Genomic DNA, 22,340 nt, shown 5'->3' with positions numbered 1-22,340 from the left:
CCTGTACCAAACGTAAGTTTGCCTAATATTTTGTATGTAAGATATTCATGGATCTTATCACAAAACGCTCATAATTTTGTCTTTTATATGTCCATAAAAAAAACCTAGCTAATAAAGATATTGAACACGCCTGCTGTATACTTTACAAAACTAAATAGGTACTTTATGATAAGATACATATCGATAAGGACATTATCTTATTTATTTTATTTAGTTCATTTCAATAGGTTTGAATTAGTTCATTATTATAAGATGCAAATTAACTTTTAAATTTTAGGTATCTATATGATTTTTGGTGTACAAACAGAGTTTTTAATAAGAATTTATATATTTTTATCATTTAAACACTTTGGCAATTTTCGGTAAATTTCGCAAGTGTTGTTGAAATTTTTCACTTGATTCAGTTGGATGAAAATATTAACTTATCTTATAACTTCTTTGTGCTGTTTGTTGATGCATTAACCCTTGTCAAGTATTATTATAAAATATTAAGAATAAACTCACCTCGCAATATTATCTACAACAGTTTTCTCCTGCACAGCGATAGGCGAAACGCGACCAAGTTCAGACGCGTTCATTGTTTCATATCGCCCTTTCATGGGAGTTGAATGCACTACAAGCCGCTTTTTAAGCGGAAGTAACGCCCGACTCTCGTCGCTCTTGTTGCTTTTGTTTACAAGCGACCTCTTCTTGATCGGCAAGGTGCTATCGCTATAAGTTGCAGTGTTATTTCTAGTTCTCGATAGTATCAGAGGCGTTTGGCCTTCTACAGTGTTAGTACTGAGTTTCTGTAATTCTCTTGTTTTATTTGTTTCAATGGAAGGTTTGTTCAAGCGTCGTTTAAGTTCTGAATCCAACCATTCTTCGACGTTATTGGTAATCGAGTCTATGGAATCATGGAGAGATTTCGTTTCGCGTACCTTATTCTTTTTGACAACAGGTTTGCGAGCACTAGCTGGATATGCTCGTATTGCAGGTCGATCCATTAGTTGATCAAATGTACTGTTCATATCAGTCTCTTGAAACAATAATTCTACACCGCTCAGTTCAGGCGAAATTCGGCCAATCTTTTGTGACAAGCGTTTCACACCTCTGACATCACTCAAGTTATTTTTCGGTCCCCGACGAAAAACTTTTTTTACGCCCGAAACATTACGTAAATCGTCCCGTGGACTTCTCCCGAATAGTCTTTTCACGCCGCGCACGTCTTCTAAATTATTTCTGGGTGATTTTCGCGTGTTCCTTAAGAACAGAGATTTAACTCCGGTAACTTTTCGAAGATCGTTGTGAGGTGATTTTGCAAATAATTTTTTGACTCTGACATCACTGAGCCGATTTGGTGACTTTGCGAATAAGCCTTTGATGTTGTACACGTTTTCCTTTTTGTTAGTATTTCTTAAAGAGGTTCGCGAAGAACTAGCTTTGGCGTATTCATTTTCATTGCCACTCAGTAACCGTTGAACACCTTCAAGGTTCGGACTATGGCGAGGCGTGGATAGTGGGCTGACGAATAATTCAGGTGTAAATGCTTCATCTTGGAATGAAACGGAATGATCTGGAGTTTCGTGCATCGCAATAGTGGCACGAGTTCTCTTCCTGGGCTGATCGTTTTCACGTGCTGTAAACTCCACCATGCTACGTGATAAATTACGTTTGACTGGACTATTGAAAAGCTGCTTGACGAGATCTGATTCGTTCAGGTCATCGATAAGCGTTCTTTTCGAGGTTGTTTTTTTTGCCGTGGAATGTTTATTTTTCACACCTGGTACTTGTAATTTGACCGCACTAGTTGGTGTTACGTCACCGCTGTTTTGAAGCGTATCGGACTTAACCCTCTTGCTTCTTCCAATTGAACCTAAAGTTTTTCTTTTCGAACTTCTTTTGATCTTTTGAAATGAAAAACTCTGAGTAGGTGTAAAACTATGACTTTGATCCAGCAAACTCTGGATACTAAGTACTGGGGTGGTAACTTCTTCGTTATTTGGCTGTTGGTCGGGGGTGGTAGTGCCATCGTCAATATCATCGGGACCTTTTAAGATTTCATTGGTTATGGATGACTTATGATTGAATTTTTTGAGTGACTCTCTGTCGACTGTTCCACGCGTTTTTCTTTTATTCGATCTGGAAATACTCTTTCTGTTTGATGACCCGGTGACTAATACAGACAAACTCTCATTGGCTTTCTTGGATATACCTCGCTTGCTGCGGGTAAGCGAGCTTTCATTTTCTGATATCATTGAATCTGTCTTATCCAGATTGGTAGCTGTCAAATTCATTGATCCAGATGCTTTCTTCCTCATGGGACTACGCGGGCTCTGACTTGATCTGGATAAGCTTAGGCATACTGTCTTAGACAAACTCTCGTTTGCTTTTGTGGGTGATCCTCGCGTGCTGCGAATAGCCGAAGTTTCATAACCCGATAGTGAAGCTGTGTTGTCCAGCGTTGAAGCAGTCAAATTTATTACTTCAGATATTTTTTTCTTGGATGGACTACGCGGGCTCTGTCTAGATATGGATGAGCTAAGGCCAATTGCTTCAGGCAAAATCCTATTTGTTTTGTTTGGCGATTCTCGCCTGCTGCGTATTGCTGAATTATTACCATCTGTTATTAGTGAATTTGTGTTTTCCAGGTTGGTAGCTGTCAAATTCATGGATCCAGATAAGGTCTTCCTATTTGGACTACGCGGGCTCTGACTTGATCTAAGGCCAACTGTTTTAGACAAACTATCATTTGCATTTCTAGGTGATAGTCGCCTGCTGCTGATTAGCAAACTTTCACAATTTAATACTAATGAATCTGTGTTGTCCAGATTAGTAATAGTCGAATTCATTGATCTAGATAATTTTTGCTTGATTGGACTACGCGGGCTTAGGCCACCTGTTTTAGACAAGCTCTCATATGCTTTTTTTGGTGTCCTTCGCCTGCTGCGGATTGCCGAACTTTCAGTATCTGATATCATTGAACCTGTGTTGTCCAGTGTGGAAGCAGTCAAGCTTATTACTTCAGATATATTTTTCCTGGATGGACTACGCGGGCTATGACTTGATATGGATAAGCTTAGGCCAGTCGTTTCGGACAAAATCTTATTTGTTTTGTTTGGCGATTCTCGCCTGCTGCGTCTTCCTGAACTTTCATTATCTCTTGTTAGTGAATTTGTGTTGTCCAGGTTAGTAGCCGTCAAATTCGTTGATCTAGATAAGTTTTTCCTGATTGGACTACGCGGGCTTTGACTTGGTCTGGATAAGCTTAGCCCAACTGTTTTGGACGTATTTAGCTTGGAGGTGCTAGGTGAGTCATGACCAGTGGTTCTTAAAGTGTTGCGACTAATATTTTTTGGTTTCTTTGCACTTAAATACAGGATCTGACTTGCAGACCTAGGCGAAATTCGACTCTGAGGGCTAGAAATAGTTCGTTCAGGACTAGGCGCACTTTGACATCGCCTCGATGATTTTGGCGAATCATCATCATCCATTAGCTCGCTTTCATTAAGCCGAGACCTGGTCCTGCTTAAACGTGACACCCTTTCAGGCTGAGGTAATTCAGAATTCTCCGGTGTTGTCATAGATTGGTCAACCAAGGTTATATTAGCCCTGTAGGGAGTGCTGGAGGTCAAAGTATGGAACGAACGTGACGTTCTATTGGCGTTGTTAGGAGTACCGTATGGAGAAGACGGCACAGAGTCATACACCGAGGGAGATGAAGTAGAATTAACAGAGACAAGGTCCACAATAGAGTAGGATTCTAGCTGTGATGATGTTAAATTGCGCGAACTTCTTTTGAGAGCGCGGTCCACTATGATAGAGCTTCTAGAGAACCGCGGTGATTTTGCTGTTGGAGATTTAACATCGTGCAGTTGTCTCTTTTCTTCTTTTTCGGATGAACGAGATAGGATACTCATCGGAGATCCGAGAGACTTCTCTAAAATTCGGCTGCCACGCGATTGCATTGTTATTATTTGTGAAGAATCGCTACTATCCGAATACCTGAGAATAAGGTCATCATCAGATAGTGTTTCATTGGTTTCATCATGTCTATCGGTTTGATCTAGATTACTAAGATCAAATTTAATTGACTCAGTTTTCCTAACAAGCCGTTTTGAGGGATCTTTAAGGGCCGATTTTTTTGGACTTGCCAATTTGGGGGACTTGAGTACGTTCAAATTTCCCGACCGACGTGGATTACTTCTACGAACGGATAGTCGACCCTCACTAATCTCCACTTCTGGCACCTGAAATAATAATATTTTACTATTAAATTTATTGTTGCATACATCTCGTAGTCATCTCGTAGCTGACAAAATATAATATAATATATTTTAATTATTACAAATTTACGAAGAACACTGGCATAAATAACCAACCCTAGGTTAACCTTTTGTTAGGATAGTACTTCGTAAGATGTCCATGGCTCTGGGCCCCAAGGGCAAAATATCCTGACAGCAACTCGCATAAACATGTAAAACCCACTGAGAACGACATCTGTCTTTATAACCAAGTCATCAGGATCGTACCATCAGAACCCTACTACGTGAAATTTATCTTAGTAATAATTCCATAAGTGTATAAATAAATATAACATGAAATACATAACCCCAGAGCATAAGACGCTGGTTAGCCCCTCCCCCATCTTACCTTAGGATTTGATTTTGATTTGATAAAGAACTACTCTGTTGTGTTAACAACAGAGTAGTTCAAGTTCAATCAGAATATCATGCCAGAACGGTAGGGAAATTGTTTAAGACTGCAAGTAGATGAGGCTATCTAATTAGAAAAACGGAATCGATGTTGACCACAAGTTGCACAAACGATAGTTAATATATCATGCTCGCATATTGCCTTGAATTATTATAGTGTACATAATATAAGAAACACATTGTAATATATTTTGTAGATAAAAAGTTATCACATTACAATCAACCCCATATAACAAAACATTTTGGAAATATGTTATTAGGGTTTAGAATGTATTCCCATTCCTATGTGTAATAATGTTTTGTAAGAAAGATGTTAACTAATTATTTCTGTGTATAAATAAAATAACCTCGAAAATACTTACATCAGTTACTTCGGTCGCACCAACAGACAGCTGTGATGTGTTTATAGAGATTCTTTTGGGTGTGTTCCGAACATTAGTGGTTTTAGGGGTCTTCTTCGGCGTTTTACTCGGCGTTTTTCTCGCCATTTTCTTTGGCGTCTTCTTAGGTGTGGCCCTTTTCTGTGGACTCTGCTTCTTGACTGGGCTAGGCCTTTTTACGAGTAAAGTTGGCCCGTGCCTCATATCTGGCGATGTTGATTTGGTGTGTCTTGTCATCAACATAATGGCAGCTCGCTTTGTTTGATCTATCGAGGAAAATAAGTAATCCTTTATTTTTGTAAACGCTCTTCGAAACATGATCTTATTTAATACTTAAAAACCTTCTTATACTAATTATATATAATTTTCGATTCGATGATTTATTTCAAATCTCGTTCGCTTCTCGATGTTATATCGAGTCGATGTATATAAAATATAATAAATAGATTCCCAGCCGGAAGCCGACGAAGCCACTAGAGTTCGGTTTCGATAGCAGGCATGCTTTGTTGATCACTTTCTTTAAATGTATAATTTTGTTTTAGTGAATATATTAACGTTATCGCATAATGACGCCATGAAGCGACAGTAAGGCCTGCCTTGCACAGTCGAAGTTGGTATACGCGCTACGAAGCAAAAATGTATCTTGTTACAGAATATCGCTTTTTTTTATTTGTTTTGATTATGCTATGATCTGGGGTATATCATATCCAAATTCAAATATTTTTATTCAAAATAGGATGTGACATCACTTATTGAAAGTCAAAAACTACCACCCATTCCAAAAAGAATGCCTCAGACCTGAGAAGAATTGGCGCAACCAAAACAGCGCGCTTTTTTCTTCGACCAAAAAATATGTTTACAATGTAATATTGTACAATTAAACTTAATATTTAATAACCTGAGGGCGGTCACTCCATTCCCAATCTGTGGTACTTATCGTTAAGAAAGTCATTTATGTTATAGTAACCTTTACCACACAAACGTTTTTAACAAGTCTTTTGAATCCAGTAGCTTTTTTCAATTACGTTAGCGAACCCAAGTTTCTACATCGATCAACATGTAACATGCAATGCACATGAAAAAAAAAAGCCCACTGAGTTTTTTGCACCGGTTCTTTTTAGGTCTGAGTCACACTTTTTGGAATGAGTGCTTTTGTCGTCAAATAAGCATTTTTAAATCATATTTTAAATTGAAACATTTTAATCTTGAATTTAATCCATGTATATAATTTTGGTGATCTCTTTTTCAATCTATGGGTGACGTACTGTTGGTAGGTATGAGATTGGTATATGAACGTGTATCAAAATTAAAACATGGATATCGGATACTTAAAGCGGCCATTTTAAACATCGCCAAAAGATTGTTCCTGCGCGAAAAAAAATCCTTGAAAAAAGGAACTGAGTTCCAAAGCCTTCTACATCGTATTTGATTTTATGGCGCCGTTATTGCACGATTGATTTTTTATGAAATAGGAGAACAGACAACGGGTCATAAATAAAAAATTTAAAAAATAACTGTTAAAAAGCGGCCAATGACAAGTTGTCCTTCTTATTAAAACTAATAATGACAAACGATGCCATTGGTTCTGGTTGTATCAGGTAATCCACGCGTACCTATGGCGTTAGGTGAATAATATAAAATTATATCCTATAATATACATTGAATAATATTTATAGAAACATACAAGATTAATATGAGCGATAAAACAGTAAGACTTAAAAAATATTAATATAGCTAAACCGCGTGTAGATCCGGCCTAATGGATTGCAATTTGCAAGCGTACACGAAGGACATTCAACTCGATAGCATAACGTTCTCCATACTGCTCACTCGCTGAATCTAACAAGGGCTGTCAATGACCGCAATCCAATATATTAAAAACAACAAAAAAAAATTTGCTTTCCAGGTTCTTTGAGGTTGTGATTTGACTTTATGTTTATTGAAGTAGGCGTTATTTTGCGGAAATCCATAATCATCCAAATGTCTTGAGGTTTTTTGAGTGTTAATTCCGCCAATATTTGTCTCCAAACAATTCGTCACGTCTTTTCGACGAAACACACTTCGCGAAACATTTAATTGACACCGGTCACTCACTCGGAAACAATAATAATTTTAATATTTTACATACGTCATAATAATAAGAATTCCGCTTAAATGTGTTAGAACAATAATTAGAAATAATAAAACACAAAAATAACATGTTTACATTGTTGAATGAACAAATATGGTCTCTTCGCCATTGTTGCGTATCTCTTCCGGGAGTAACATCACCTGAGGATGCCTGGCGTAGAGCCGAACATGTGTCGGAGTGATTGAAGGCAAATTTTGGCGAAATTAGCACTCAAGAAAACATAAAACATTTGGATGATTGTATGTGATTTAAACAAGTCCCAGTGTAGGAATTAATACTATTAAACTAATACCAAAAAAGCTTTTCCCTGTCACTTTTGTCCTTGATACGTGTACAACTTTATGAATATTACCGAAGGTCAAGCTAATATAATGTGTACACAAGTATCTAAAGGCAAAACTCATTTTTTGCTCTGCATCCATGTCAGTTAGTTCAGGATGACTCTGGCAACTGAGAAGTAGTTACACAAAGAGCTTTCTAGTGGTAGAGCCTAGCAGTGATGTCATTCGATTGATAAGTTTTAAATGTCACGTCCTATTTTGAATTACCAGCCCTACTTCGTAGTGACGCATTACTCTATTCGAAATAGACTTTTAACGAACTCGTTTATCTGAAAATAAGATCGGATTATTCGTGTTTGTGAAGACGAATATACACTCTCCGGTTTTTTTACAGGCGAATATGTCAGGTGAAGCCGCGTGTCTGGTCCGTTTAACTTGCCACTCGTGTCACGTCAAAATGTCAGATTCATCTATCAAAATTAAATTATGAAAGTTTATTAGAGTTTTTACCATAACAGATACGAATTCAATACTAATTTGTTATAAAAATTTATTTAATTATTTATATTTTGCAAAATTAAAATCATAGTTTTATTATCTGTATGTCATTTGACCGAAAATGCCTTCCACCTTTCTGTGACGTCAGTATTGCAGAAACAGTAATATATTTTTAGCAACTCACCATCGATACGGGCTATGGTCATTTTTATATTTATAAAAATAATTTGGATTGCACTGCACATACGACGATTCTTTGTTTATGTTATTAAGACGTCAAAATCAGGGCGACTCCATTTTTCACGCGACTATTTATTTAAAACATTTTTTCTTAGACGTAAGTGGAATTATTTTTACGATTATTTTTGAATATAGGTATTTTGAATAACCAAAGAATGGCTTATTGCGCACAGCATGGCATCTCACAGAACGATTCTGCGGTGCGATTTAAAGAAGGATGTAAATACTACGTAATAAGAGGCGAGACTGCGTAAGAAAAATTAAAAATTTAGTTTAGTATGAAACATGCCATGATTTGACATAAGTTTGAAATACACATCAGTCATGGTATAAAAGCTGATTTTTATATATAATACTTGGGTAATAAGTAGATGATGTTTCCTCATTAGCCAGGCTCTTTTGATAGGCCCCTTGTAACCCAAACTCCATAATGGTCCATCGTTCTTACGTGTGTTGGGAGCATGCGCTCCATGCATCTTTTATAAAAACGTAGGTCTGGGGTTCACGGGCTCTTGGTCTACTGCCTGTTACTCACCTATCGCCAGCGGCGGCTGTATCTTGGCCGGCAGGTCGCGCGGGGCCCGGCGCTGGGAGCCCCGGGCCCTCGCACGAGACTCCATCCATTGCGCGGCCTTCGTCGTCGGCTGGGCGCTGCGGTACGATTTCCTGATCAATATCACAGACTTAACATTGACCGAACACGTTTTACAAATTGGGGTTTCCGTCTACAATCATTCAATATTACAAAAGTACTGCGTGGAGGGCAAATGCAAACTTCCACTATGTTATTTATAATAACGGCTTTACTAACATTTTTAATGACGATTCAAAAGCGCTTACTTAAGCCTAATTGAATCAAGTTTATTAGAATTTAATATGTATTATTCTCTTAGATCATCTATACGTCTAGATAGCCTGCGACAGCTGTATACGTCGAAAAAAATTGAGGTTGACTGTTGATCTCTATTTTGAGCAATGCACACACCCTAACACAAAGTGACATACAAATCGCGAGCGAAAGATGTAGCTTGTCACGCACACTAAAGTAATAAACCTAGTTTCATCGGATGTCTATTTTTATTTTACAAAAATAAGGGTCGAGACAAGCAGGACGATGGTAATTGATACGCCCTGCCCATTACAATGCAGTGCCGCTCAGGGTTCTTGAAATACCCAAAAATTCTGAACGGCAATACAATTGCGCTCGTCACCTTGAGACATAAGATGTTAAGTCTCATTTGCACAGTAATTTCACTAGGTACGGCGCCCTTCTGACCGAAACACAGTAATGTTTACACATTAGTGCTTCACGACAGATATAGGCACCGATCTGGTACCCATAATCTAGCCGGCATCCTGTGCAAAGAAGCCACCCACTGGTATATACTAAGTAGGTTTGAATATATTGTAATCTTTCAACGCATACATTACTATCTGCAACTTAAGTAGGTTTGACAACGAAAGAATATTGATTTAAAATAACGATTAGAAACCTATTTATATTATAAAAATAACTGAGCTATTTTAAAGGGAGGGCCTTACACTTGGTAGGTACAGAAGTCAACCCTAACGTCGTCAGAAGAGGTAGGACTTACGCGATAGAAAGAGAGGCAACTTCTATGTCAATAAAGATGTACGTTATAATAGTGCAAGTAGTGTGCACCTATTACACCTTATTGTATGACCGCAAAAGTCCCTATGTTCTTTAATTGATTTTGCGGAGTGAGACAAAAAAAAATGAAGTTGACAGTATCTCCATTTTGAGCAATGCACACACACTAACACAAAGTTTCTTGCTACTTCTTCTCATTAGCTCGACCCTTTACGAACACACAGCAACGACCACTACCATTAAAATTAGAATACAAAAATACTCTAAGCTTGGTGGTCTACTTTAACATGACATTGGTAAACTTGTGGTATACCTTCCACAGGAGCCATAGGAGGTAGAATAGAATAGAAGGCAATTTTGATTTGATTTGAAGTGATATACAAAGTAATAAACCTGGCCTGCTTTCATCGGTTGTCTAACGAGATTAAGAGACTCTATCTAGACGTATAAATTATCCAAGATTATTCTATTGTTACAAGATTATTACCTGTGACTGATGTTAACATCTTGGTTAACATGCGCGGGGGCTCCCGATCGGCGCGGTGAGCTCACTTGCTGGCTGCGATTGGCTCCACTCTCTTCCTCTAAGCATTCAAAGTTAAATTGTGTTGATTAAAATCGTTCAGTTGATGGGAAACCAGTTTGCCAGTAGAATGCTCCAAATATTTTGAGTTTTCTTTCGTGTTAAAACTCGCCAACTCCAAACTCTGGCACGAGATTGAAAAGTTTGAGTTTGGCGAGTCAACATGTCCTGAGGATGCCTCGTGTAGAGGCGAAACACGTTTCGAATTGTTTAAAAACAAATATTGGCGGAATTAACACTAAAGAAAACTCAAAACATTTGGATAATTATGGATTTCCACAAAGTAACGCCTACTTCAATAAATTTTCAGCAGAATGCTGTTGATATTAATACAATATTTGTGCTGCAGAAGAGGACTATACGCGCTATTTATAACCTAAAGAATCATTGAGAGAAAAATTAAAAAATTTAAACATCTTGACTGTTGCTTCTCAATATATTCTTGATAATGTTAAGATAAGACCATAAGCGAGTTTGCTACAAACGGTTATAATGTTAACACAAGGAACAAGCATAAACTTATAATGCCTACTACACAGCTAAGTCGAGTTAGTGTTTGTGTGGTAAAGGTTACTATAACATAAATGACTTTCTTAATGATACCACAGATTGGAAATGGAGCGACCACCCTCAGGCTATTGAATAATAAGTTTAATTGTACAATATTATATTGTAACTATATTTTTTATAAAAAAAAAGAAGCTCTCAGAGTTTCTTGCACCTGTTTTTCTCAGGTCTGAGGCATACTTTTTCGAATGGGTTTTTGTCTTTCAATCCTATTGCTAATTTGAATTTGAATGCAAACAGCTGTGTTATTTGTGCCAGCTAAAAGAGGTGTCAACCGATTGTTACCAAGCAGTACTACATATTTGTACTGCAATTCGAAGGGCACCAATAGAAATAGAAATATATTTATTAACCATTGGGAGTGACAATAACATAGTATATTGCAACAACACTTGGTAAATGTCATGAAGCTAAATCAGTGCGTAAAGGGGCTTTGACATGGAGAGAAGAACTGATAAGAAACTACAAGTCATCTTTTAAAACATATAATAACTTAGCCTACTTAATATCTAATATATAAAATTCTCGTGTCATGGTATTAAACATTGAACTCCTCCGAAACAGCTTGAACGATTCTTATGAAATTTTGAGTGCATATTGCGTATATCTGAGAATCGGACAACATCTATTTTTCATCCCCCTAAATGTCACGGGTGGTCCACACGTTTTTTTTTTTTAATTATTTGACATTTTTTTTTAAATTTGTTTGATTATGAGTCAGCATTAAAAAATACATAGAACAAACTCATCTACGATCAACAGTTACTTTTGTATCGCGATTTTAATATCGGCAATACAACGTTTGCTGGGTCAGCTAGTACTTTTATACAATTCTAGGAGGCCTGCGTAGAACCAGACAAGAACCATGCATCATTATCCTCATATAATCAACTATACTACAGTAAGCCTTCTTTGTCAAAGAAGCTTTAATATATTTCTTGAATTTGTTGCTCAGTGAGACTTATTATTGGTAGGGTATAGGATTTTCTGGCCTACTAAGACTTAAGTCTAATTAATTAAGGTGTCCAATAAGGGAACGGTGGTACAGCTTTGGATGAATAATTATCTAGAATCCTGAAAAACTTCACTATAATGTGCAGGCCGTTTCAATTAGACACATTCAGAAGAACATCATGCTCGTTTCATTGAGAAAAAAGGTTAACGATGGCCATTTTAAATGCCTATTATCTGTGAATTGATATGTTCATCTATCAAATTAGTATTTTATTGCAACAGTTGTATAAGGGTGGATTGCGTTTCACGACCGTTTCTTGACCTAGATATACAACATCTCGCATACAATATTTTTTCTACGCCTTGGTTATTTTAAATAAAACAATAAACAATACCACAAGTCTTCTAGTTGCCACTTAAATGTACGAGAAATGTATTGTATATAAAATATTTATCAATGGTGAGTGGTTTTAATTGCTTCATTGAATGCCAAAGGTACACCCATACAGCAAAAAAGGGAAATGTGAAAATGACAGAAAATTTAATTGTAAATAAAACCTACGAAATTACTACCTACTTAAATTTAAACCTACCAAACTTTTCGCAAATTATATTAAAAAAGTTTTTTCTAAGTTGACATTAAAATGTTTGCTCTAACTATGGAAATGGATAAACATGTAAATCTTATTACGTTTGTTATATTATAGTATGTACTATGTATGAACTAATTTCTATGCACCTACCATACCTAACCTAGATTTAGTTGTCTGTGGCACCAAAACAACAGTGCTTTTTTGGCGACATAATAGTACGATAAACAGTGCTTTATTAAACCATAGACTTTATCATAGATTCAATAAAGTATATTTTTATATTAGTATAATATATATGTATGTATATATATATATCTAAATTATCTTTTTTAATAAATTAGAAATAACTAGTTTCATATCTCACCATTTGTAGTCACTGTATCTCTTCTCTGTGGCTGAACAATGGCCACTTGCTTTATACTAGTAGACGCTGCAATATAACATTAGATATTAATATATATATATAGATAACACGCCGGACCCGGCATCATTAAACATTTCCTTAGATCCGGTAGCAATATACCAGATCCTATGAAAGCAAATTTTTAAAACATAATAGCGCAGTTGAATGAATACATACATTTAATAAGATATGTTTTCGCAAAAGTATGTGAAATAAGCTTCGGAGCAGAATTATTTTGGATTGCGCGCACATGATGAAACAATTTCTGTCTATGATGGAAAGATTTTAAAATGTTAAAGTTTGTATCAAAAAGCTTTTAAAGATATGCTATTCAGATCCTAATAGAGCTTTTTTGAAGGTACCCATGTCATATCATTCTGGAAACACCACACAAGGAAGCTCATTCCACAGCTTTGTTGTATGTTGAAGAAAGTTCCTTAAAAACTGCACTGTGGAGGAATGCTACACATCCAGATGGTGGGGATGATACTCTTTGTTGTGTGTCATTTGGAACACTCCCCATGATAAATGTGGTAGAAAACACACAATTAAGTGATATCTCTCACAACACCATGTGATAGCCAATATGTAATGTCTTATTTATCTTTTGTAAATATTTTGTGTAATAATATGTTAAAAATAATAGGATTAAGTTGTAAATATAACAATATTTAATCATTTAAGTAGTGGTACCTGGCATTGAAGCTCTATTGGTGTGGGTATTGGTCAATACCAACTGCTTTGCAGGCACAGTCCTTCGCCTAAGTTTGCTAGCTGAAGCTCCACGTCGCTTGCACACTAAAGCTGTAAATATAAATAAATTAATATCTATCTAAATAATCGGGTCTAGATCCCAGTAGTTATTTTTCTATTGGTAACAGAGATGGCACCAAATAGCTGGTAACTCTCATGTAGCAATGCCTCTTGTGTCCACTTGAGTGATATGTTGAAAAATAGATCCTCTTACATATATATATATATATATATATATATATATATATATATAAATTCATCAAAAATACGTTTGGGAAATTATAATAAACTGTATAAAAATATTGAGTTTCTTTTGACTTCGCCGAAAGGTCTAGATACCAGGCCATAAACTCTAAAAAAAATGTCTCTTTTGTTTCAAGTTACTATGTATTGAACAAATTTGTACGGTTTTGTATGATAGTTAAATGATAAACTGATATAATAAATATGTACAATTAACTAAGAAGAAGATTTACAATTTGATGTGCAGCAACTAACTGCATGATAGATCGTGCGGAGTGCGGTATTGCAACTACTGAATGTTAGAAATATAATATTGAGTATGTGTTTCGCTGCACGTCGATGTTAGCATAAAATCTGAACTACAGATTAGTACGAGTTTGCTAGTACATTACATACTACATATAGTATATAATATTTTCAATCAAATAGAACAACAAATATATATTTATTTAGTGTCTAATTAGATTGGCAGTGCTACTTACACTAATTAGATGAAACACTAATAGGAAGAATTACCAAGAAAAAAGGAATATTAAAGAATAATTGAATTAATTATTTCAATGCTCTCCATGTATCGTATTTCAGAAACTAGGAAGTCCACCCATAATTGAATGGATCCCATTGAGCATTCTTGTCCAAGAGCGCATTGAAAGATGCCAAAGAATGCGGCAGAGGTGCCATGGCTCCAGCAACAGTGTGATGAAGCGTGACAACAAAAACTTTTATTTAAAAGTTTATATCTATATATACAGGGTGTCCCAAAGTTATGGGACATGAAGGGAAAGTACCTTAAATATCGAAGATAGGCTGTTTTACTGAAAGAAGACTTTATGTTATTTTTAAAAGTTAGTACTTCTGCATTCAATAATTTTCTAAAAATTACTTGCCTCATCGGGGAATCGAACCAACTTAAATGTAAAAAAAATACCCCTACTTTTATGATGCCCAATGAAAGAATGGCCAAAAACTAATAACTCTTCTAAAGTAACAAAGTAATTTAAAAGAAAGGAACAACATAAAATGAATATTTCCTACTTGAATTGGTACGAATGGACCGATTAGATGGCCGGCCAGATCCCCAGACCTTACACCATTACATTTCTTCTTTTGGGGATATGTGAAAGATATGCTCTACAAAAAGCGATACGACAATGTGGGCGAGTTACAAACAGAATTGTGCCATATCATATCGAGTATTCATCATACAATGATAAGAAAATCAACAGGCAGCGGACTCATTAAAAGATTGGTGATTTGCGTAAGACAAGAGGGATCACATTTTGAGCATTTAATTAATTTACAAAAAAATACCCACTTAATTGACTACTTTCTTTTAAAATACTATGTTACTTAAGAAGAGTTATTAGTTTTTGGCCATTCTTTCGATTGGCATCATAAGAGTAGGGGTGTTTTTTTTACATTTAAGTCGGTTCGATTCCCAGACGAGGCAAGTTATTTTTAGAAAATCTTTGAATGCAGATATAATAACCTTTAAAAATAACATAAAGTCTTCTTTCAGTAAGTAAGTTTTAAGGTACTTTGCCTTCATGTCCCATAACTTTGGGACACCTGTATATAAAGCATACTTACTTGGTTCTGGTGCATGTGATCCCTTACTAGAGTTGAAGTATTCCCAACGGATGTTCCTACCTCCAACTGATATAATGTCATTGTGCCTCAAAGCTGCTACACTTATAGGCTGACCATTTACAAATGTTTCCCCTGTAGATACACTGCGTATTACCGCCTGTAAATTAAAACATAACACCTAATAATGTACTGAACCACAACCAATTTGTTCTACTGTTTTTTGAGGCATTAGGATTGTTTTGAAAATTTTCATATAAATTGTATGATGAAAACAAGTGTTTTTTTTGCATTATTAAACCACAAGAATGATAATGTATTTTGCACACATAACATATTTAATGTAAGGTGTTATTAATATAAAATAAAATTATGGATTGTGCAAGATATACATAAATAGAGTATATACTTTTAAAATGACTTAATACATTAATTTCTTTAAAGATTCACTCTAGTTTAATTACAATGAGTAATGTGAGACAATGAACTAGCACAATAATAATGATATTGTGAATTAAAATAAATTGATGAATGATTTGCTTTATTTGTGGGATAGTCTATTTCTATAGTTCATTCTCCAAAATGTGTTGAGTAATGGTAATGAATAAACCAGTTTTACAGTAATTATAAAATAATGGTGTCCAAAGACAGTATAAAGCTGGTATTTACAAAGCAAAGACATTCACCTGATTAGCATGTATGATAACAGTAGCATGATGAGGATCAACACCTGCCATAAGCAACCGGACATGGGCCCCTTCATCATTGCCAAGGATAGCATTTCCTTCTGGCAGTGAATATGACTTCACAGCCCTGCCACCTCTGTCCAGAACAACCAGACGCCCACCGGCGCCCGACATTCTAGTACCACAATCCTGAAGACATAAATCCTTTCATATTCCCATAATCTACATTCAAACCTTTATGTATAATGTTCTGTTGCACAAAAAATTATGATGGTTAGGACAGTATTCACTGGATAAACTTCAATAAACATTTCAATGCTCTATTTTAGATAGATAGCCACATTTTATTGAACTTCGAAAATACTAAATTTACACAAGTGATTTAGAAACCTTGTTTTCAAATTTTTAACATAAAAATATTTTAGTTTTTAAATTGTTAAAATTACTGTCAAAAAAACGTAGTAGAAATTATGAATGGTGTGGTAGCTTATGAGTGAGTAACTCTTATCCATATTATTACTATCTATATTTATGTTTGAGGATGTAAAGAGTGTAATTTGTTAGTTGCCCTAATAATTAAATAAACTTAGATGAATGCAGAGATACTGGATTGACAAATTGACAACATAGTTATCTGTTATCTTAAAAACAAGTAGGTTCTTAAAATTTTGTAAGAATGAAACAGCAAAAATTATTTATATTTATAATTATTACTATGATTTTAAACACAAGTAATGTTTTCCCGCCATTTACCTAAATAAGAATACTATAACTTGGTGTTGACAAAACAAACAACTATCAACGAAAGTTTATAGAAAAGTAACTACAGCTATTCCTCATCAAAACTTTTACAATAACTTACCTATCAAGTAGAATGTTTTATGGATTATTCTTAATATGTATTTGCTAAAAATAATTGCGTCAGTAATCAATGCCGGTGGGATGGCGTGTACAATCCATCACTGCATTCAATAACATGGTATACGTCATGGACGGATACAAAAATATATATTCAAATAAAATTTCACATCACAAAAGTCATTTACACAATCATAAACTCTGCCAAAACAATTTAGAAAAATAGGAACAACAAAACATTCACAATTACGATCAATCTTGATTCTTGAATCTTGGCGTTTGTTTAAATTGCAAATGGCCGCAAGCCCGCGCGCGCCTCAATCAAAGAGTAAAGACTAAAGACCGTGATCGACACAGAACACTATTACTCTAACAACTAACTTACCCTAACGGTCTAACCCAACATAATTATTATATGAATCTATCCAGTGAATCGATATTTCACCTTATAAAATCGGGATTCGATTGCTTTTGTCCTGAAAACAACTTTTTATTTTTTTAATAGTGTCATTCTAATTTCATCCTAATAACAAATGCCATAATCATAAACGCAAATGTACAGTGCTGTGTCAGTTACGCTTATGTTCTACGTGTGATGACTGATGAGTTGGCGCACTAGCTAGCTTACCTCACCCCAGCGGGGAAAGGAGACATGCTCTGATTTTTTGTCCCGCACCCACGCATGGTTATAATATAAACGCAAGCACACGCAAAGATTAGCTGTCTAAGACATGGCTCAAGAGCACTTACCTACTGGAAGTGGAAAAAACATTGAGCGTAGTCGTTCTCCACCGAATTTCTCAAACATAGTCATTCAAGGTATGCCCTTTTCGGATTTGTCTATCAATATAATCCGCAATAAGCGAAAACATTGTCTTGATCAGTTAACAGATATACAAAAACAAAAGGTTAAGATGATGGCATTATTGACATCATCTATAAGCACACAAAAGGAAAGCTCCTGTAAATTAGCGAATGATATGGCAAATATGAAAGATGTCAGAAATCAAATGTAAGGCAAGACAGAGCAGAAATAATTAACTAAAGCGACAGAACACGAAAAAATTAATGTTGATATGGAAAATATTAATAGTGTTACCCTTACAAAAAACGAAAATAGTCTCATTGGAGTGTGATTGGCAGAAATTAAAAATATAACCGAATGAAATGTATTCGCCTCCTGAAGATTCACATGGATCTCCATACATATATATTAGCAATATTTATTAATATATCCATATTAGCAGAAATAACTATCAAATATCAGACCCTGATAAAAAAAATTTATAATAACTGGCATACTGGAATCACAAACCATTGACTTTAGAGACCGACAGAAAAAGACAAAGTGATGAAAATTATAAAAATTATGAAAATTATAAAAGTTGGTTTTTGCTAACAACGAATCGAAATATAATCTAATTGAAGAACATTCGCACGATGATAACCATAACTAATGGATACATTTGGAAAAACTATCCGTGGATATTAGCGCTATATATAAACCTGGTCGAACAAACGTCAAAAACTTTCTAGACACTCTCTCAATGGAACAAGTAGCAATAAAAGAGCAGTAGTATTTGGTGACTTTAATTTTGTTTTATTGGCCCCCGAAAACTTAGTAGAAGATTATAAGGTTAAATGGTTTCAAAATTATCAACAATATCAATACTGAACTCTACTCGTGAAACAGCACAAAAAAAACCCTGCTCGACCATGTATCGACTAACTTTAGATAATAAGCTGACATGGAAACCACACATTAAAAATATTAAAATAAAATAATCAGTAATAGAAAAAAAAATATAAAGAAACGAAATTAAGTAATATAACTAATATCTATAAATATTGCACTTGTATCTTAATCCGATAATTATTATCTGTGGAGGCGCTCAGTGCCCTGGTCTTGATTAAAGGGAAATCTTGGCGTCCAATTAAAAAGAAGACCGTAATATATTAATTTAATTCGTGAAATACAATTGACCCAAGATAATATAAGGTTACGTTAACACGACACTCCATTCGTAGCAAAAGTGACGGTCGCGACTCGCGAGGCTCTCTGCTACGCGACCGTATCGTATCCAAAACCGGTCTGTCCGCGCGACCATCTTAATTCGGCCGCTTAACACAGCGACTGTGTCGCTAACATTATGAAACTAGCGGCTCGCTCCGGCTTCGCACGGGTATAAAGTAAAAAAGCCTATGTCATTCACTGTAAAAATGATTAAAATCGATCCAGTAGTTTTGATTTATTCATTCCTACTGCCCGTGGCCCGCACGCGTTAATTTTAGAGTAAAACAATTCTTCTTTCCCTAAACCATGTAGATTTTCTGCTATCTTTGGAATATCAGCACCTTTTTATTACGTATTGTTATTTTCCGGGGCCCAATAAGTCGGACTCGAGTGTGCGCGCAAGCGGACACCCCATACCGACTAAAAACCTCCTCTATGCTGTTAGCCCTGAAGGCTTTTACAGCGACATAGGACGCGGGCCGTGGAGGCCGCAAAGACTACGCAACAACAGTCGCGGGGTGTCTCCTAAGGAGACTCGAACCTCGGACCGGCTGTGTGCTTGTGGGAAGGAGAGAGAATGAAAATGAAGATGAAAAAAGAACACACTCGCCGGCGAGTGTGGTGATCTTTTGTGTAATGTATGAATGTGTTTATGAATGTATGTAAGTATGTATGTAAGTAGAGTAAATGTTTGTATGCATGTGTGTTTGTGATTGTGTAGCTGGTGTATGTTAGTCCGTCAGTCAGTCCGTGTGTGAGTGTGAGTGGAGTGAAACGATTACAGGACGAGTACTAACGTCTCTTCGGGTATCAAAAGATTGTGTAGTGTATCTAGGTTGTGGGACGCTGGCCATCGTCGGAGTGACGAGTGCCAGTGGTTTGCGGCGGATGACCGCACCTACGCCTGCGAAGGCGGCGTGTGCGCGTCTGTGTCGGTGTTTGTGTGTGTGTCGCGTTCGCGATGGTGATGTCGCCATCAGGGTCTACCGTAACGTGCCGGGGACGTCTTAGTGGGTTGAGTGGTGTACCCACATGCCTTCCTAATCAAGATGTTGGGATGGTTAGGCGCCTTGTCAAAGAAGCGTCGCGAGATCTCTATAAAGTGTTGAGCTATCGTCGGACGCTCAAGATTGCGGTGAAGGTCCACGTTTCGGATCCACGGGGCTCTGGTTATCGTGCGCGTGAAATTATTTTGCTTTATAACTACTTGCAAAAGGTGTAAGTAGCTGGGTCGGGTATGTGCAAATACGACGCCTGCGTATGACAGCATAGGAAGAAGATTTGACGTACGAAGATTTTGTACAGTGTCACTTTGTGTTTTAGCGGAAGTTTGCTTCGCCCACACACAAGTGGATAAAGGCGACTGAGGACAAATCGGGCTCTATTGCATACCGTATCGATATGTTTCTTCAAGTTCATATTGCTGTTGAACGTGATTCCTAAGTATTTGTAATCCTTCACCCACGGGTTGGGTGTTTCATACAATTTAATAATGTCGGTCGGTTGTTTTTTAGCGCGGATGCTATTCGCGTTACCGAAGAGTACCGCTGCACTCTTGGTGGGATTCACTTCAATCCGCCATTTTCTGAACCAGTTGCCTACTTCATCGACGGCGGCTTGAAGCACTTCGATGTTCTTGCTCAAGGTTGAGCGGTTGGAGCCAAAGTAGAGTGCCGTATCGTCAGCTTACTAAGCAAGCTGGACACTCGGAAACTTGGGAATGTAGCTCGTGAAGAGGGAGAATAGAGTGGGGGAGAGGACTGAACCCTGTGGCACACCAGACCTGATGGGTCTGGGTGAGGATAGGGTGCCCTCTACTCGATATTGGAAGGAGAGGGAGAACCGCGGCCTCCAACGCGCTATTTATAGGCACGCTCCCGCCGCACCAGCCGTCCGGAACCGCCGCAAACGCTACGTCCCGCAATTTTTAAATCTGTAATATCTTCGAAAATATTCATTGAAATCATATGCTGTAAAGCGCCATATAGATCTATATTAAATCAACAATGTATTTAAGCTATTTAATTAGATAAGGATTAATGCTGTATTAGTTAAAATTGCTTCGAAAATAAGCCATTATTTGTCGTAAAAAGTAAATGAAAGAAAGAAAATGTTATTGTGGGATATCTATAAGAGGTATATACCATAGCGGAGTTTTCTGTAGACCTTTTTAATGTGTACAAAACTTAGTACATTATTTTGATCAATTTCGTAGGGTTCAGCCTGCGTTTGCAATGTAAGCGGAAAAAATGTAATTAATTTGTAACATTAGAAACCTCAAAAATAACAGTATTTCTCCACTATTTATGGATGTTTTTATACATATAAACTTTCCTCTTCAATCACTCTATCTATTAAAAAAACCGCATCAATATCCCCTGCGTAGTTTTAAGCATACATAGGGATATACGGACAGAGACAGCTGAGCTGTTTTATACCATGCAGTGAAGAAATACATTCAAACAGAACCTTTACAATAAAAAATAAATATCCTCAATTACAACGATTAAGAAGTGCCAACAATATAATCTTACGCCCACCAAGAACTAATTATGGTCAACGAAATATAACTTTTAAAAGTGCTGAATGGTTATAACAAACTTCCTAAAAATATTAAAGAGTGCAAAAGTATATACATTTTTAAAAAACTCTCAAAGGGCTGTTTTAGCTATAAAACTTGAACATAAATAGAACTCTTGAAATTAATTGTTAAGTGTTTTATCAAAAATAATATTTTCTGTTGTTAAATCTATATGCTCGTTATCTATGAATGTATGTAATCTTGTGTAGTGAGTAGTAACCGTGGCTCGCGTCAACTGTTGCCGTCCACCGTCCCGCGTCGGTATGTTTTTGTTGCGATGGTGATTTAAAATTACCCACTAGTATTATATTTTTTATAAAAATTATAATACGTGTTAACAAATTAGAAATTTATAGCTATTCTTTTTTATAGTGAGAATATAAGATATTCATATTTTATATATAAATAGAGAGTCAAATCGTATCATATCGTGATATCAAATCGTGAGTCGGGTATAGAATGGCTTAGAGTGCAACAAAGACTTGTCACTTCGAAGACCTGAAAATACAAGGTTGTCACGTTAAACAAGCTCAAACACAATGTTATGGCATTCTACGACAACTATGAGAAAGTTTTAAGAAAATATAACTATACACCTGATCGAATTATCAACCTTGATGAGACCAACATAGTGCTGTCACTACTGTACACATACAGGCGGTGAATTTTATAGATCAAACAG

General features: G+C 36.3%; 1 protein-coding gene across 3 annotated transcripts in view; it reads right to left on the bottom strand.

Moving 5' to 3' along the window:
- LOC126977164 (uncharacterized) overlaps window positions 1–17,367 on the bottom strand; it is a 28,716-nt gene extending 11,349 nt beyond the window's left edge. Inside the window, exons 1-9 of one of the 3 annotated variants that reach the window (XM_050825855.1) lie at window positions 17,068–17,367; window positions 16,206–16,394; window positions 15,523–15,679; window positions 13,630–13,740; window positions 12,898–12,963; window positions 10,324–10,420; window positions 8,760–8,890; window positions 5,057–5,340; window positions 505–4,229 (exon numbers count right to left, since the gene is read on the bottom strand). In XM_050825855.1, the coding sequence (XP_050681812.1) occupies window positions 505–4,229; window positions 5,057–5,340; window positions 8,760–8,890; window positions 10,324–10,420; window positions 12,898–12,963; window positions 13,630–13,740; window positions 15,523–15,679; window positions 16,206–16,379 (4,745 nt within the window). In that variant the 5' untranslated portion in view covers window positions 16,380–16,394; window positions 17,068–17,367. Of the gene's footprint in view, window positions 1–504; window positions 4,230–5,056; window positions 5,565–8,759; window positions 8,891–10,323; window positions 10,421–12,897; window positions 12,964–13,629; window positions 13,741–15,522; window positions 15,680–16,205; window positions 16,395–17,067 lie in introns of those variants that run through there. The other 2 variants (XM_050825856.1, XM_050825857.1) reach the window with 2 other exon arrangements.
- Window positions 17,368–22,340: the final 4,973 nt, after the last annotated feature.

Source organism: Leptidea sinapis, chromosome 44 (assembly GCF_905404315.1).
Source record: "Leptidea sinapis chromosome 44, ilLepSina1.1, whole genome shotgun sequence".
In the NCBI taxonomy this organism is placed as follows: domain Eukaryota; kingdom Metazoa; phylum Arthropoda; class Insecta; order Lepidoptera; family Pieridae; genus Leptidea; species Leptidea sinapis.
Note: the sequence above shows the minus strand (reverse complement) of the source record. Positions and strands in the feature narration are given on the sequence as shown.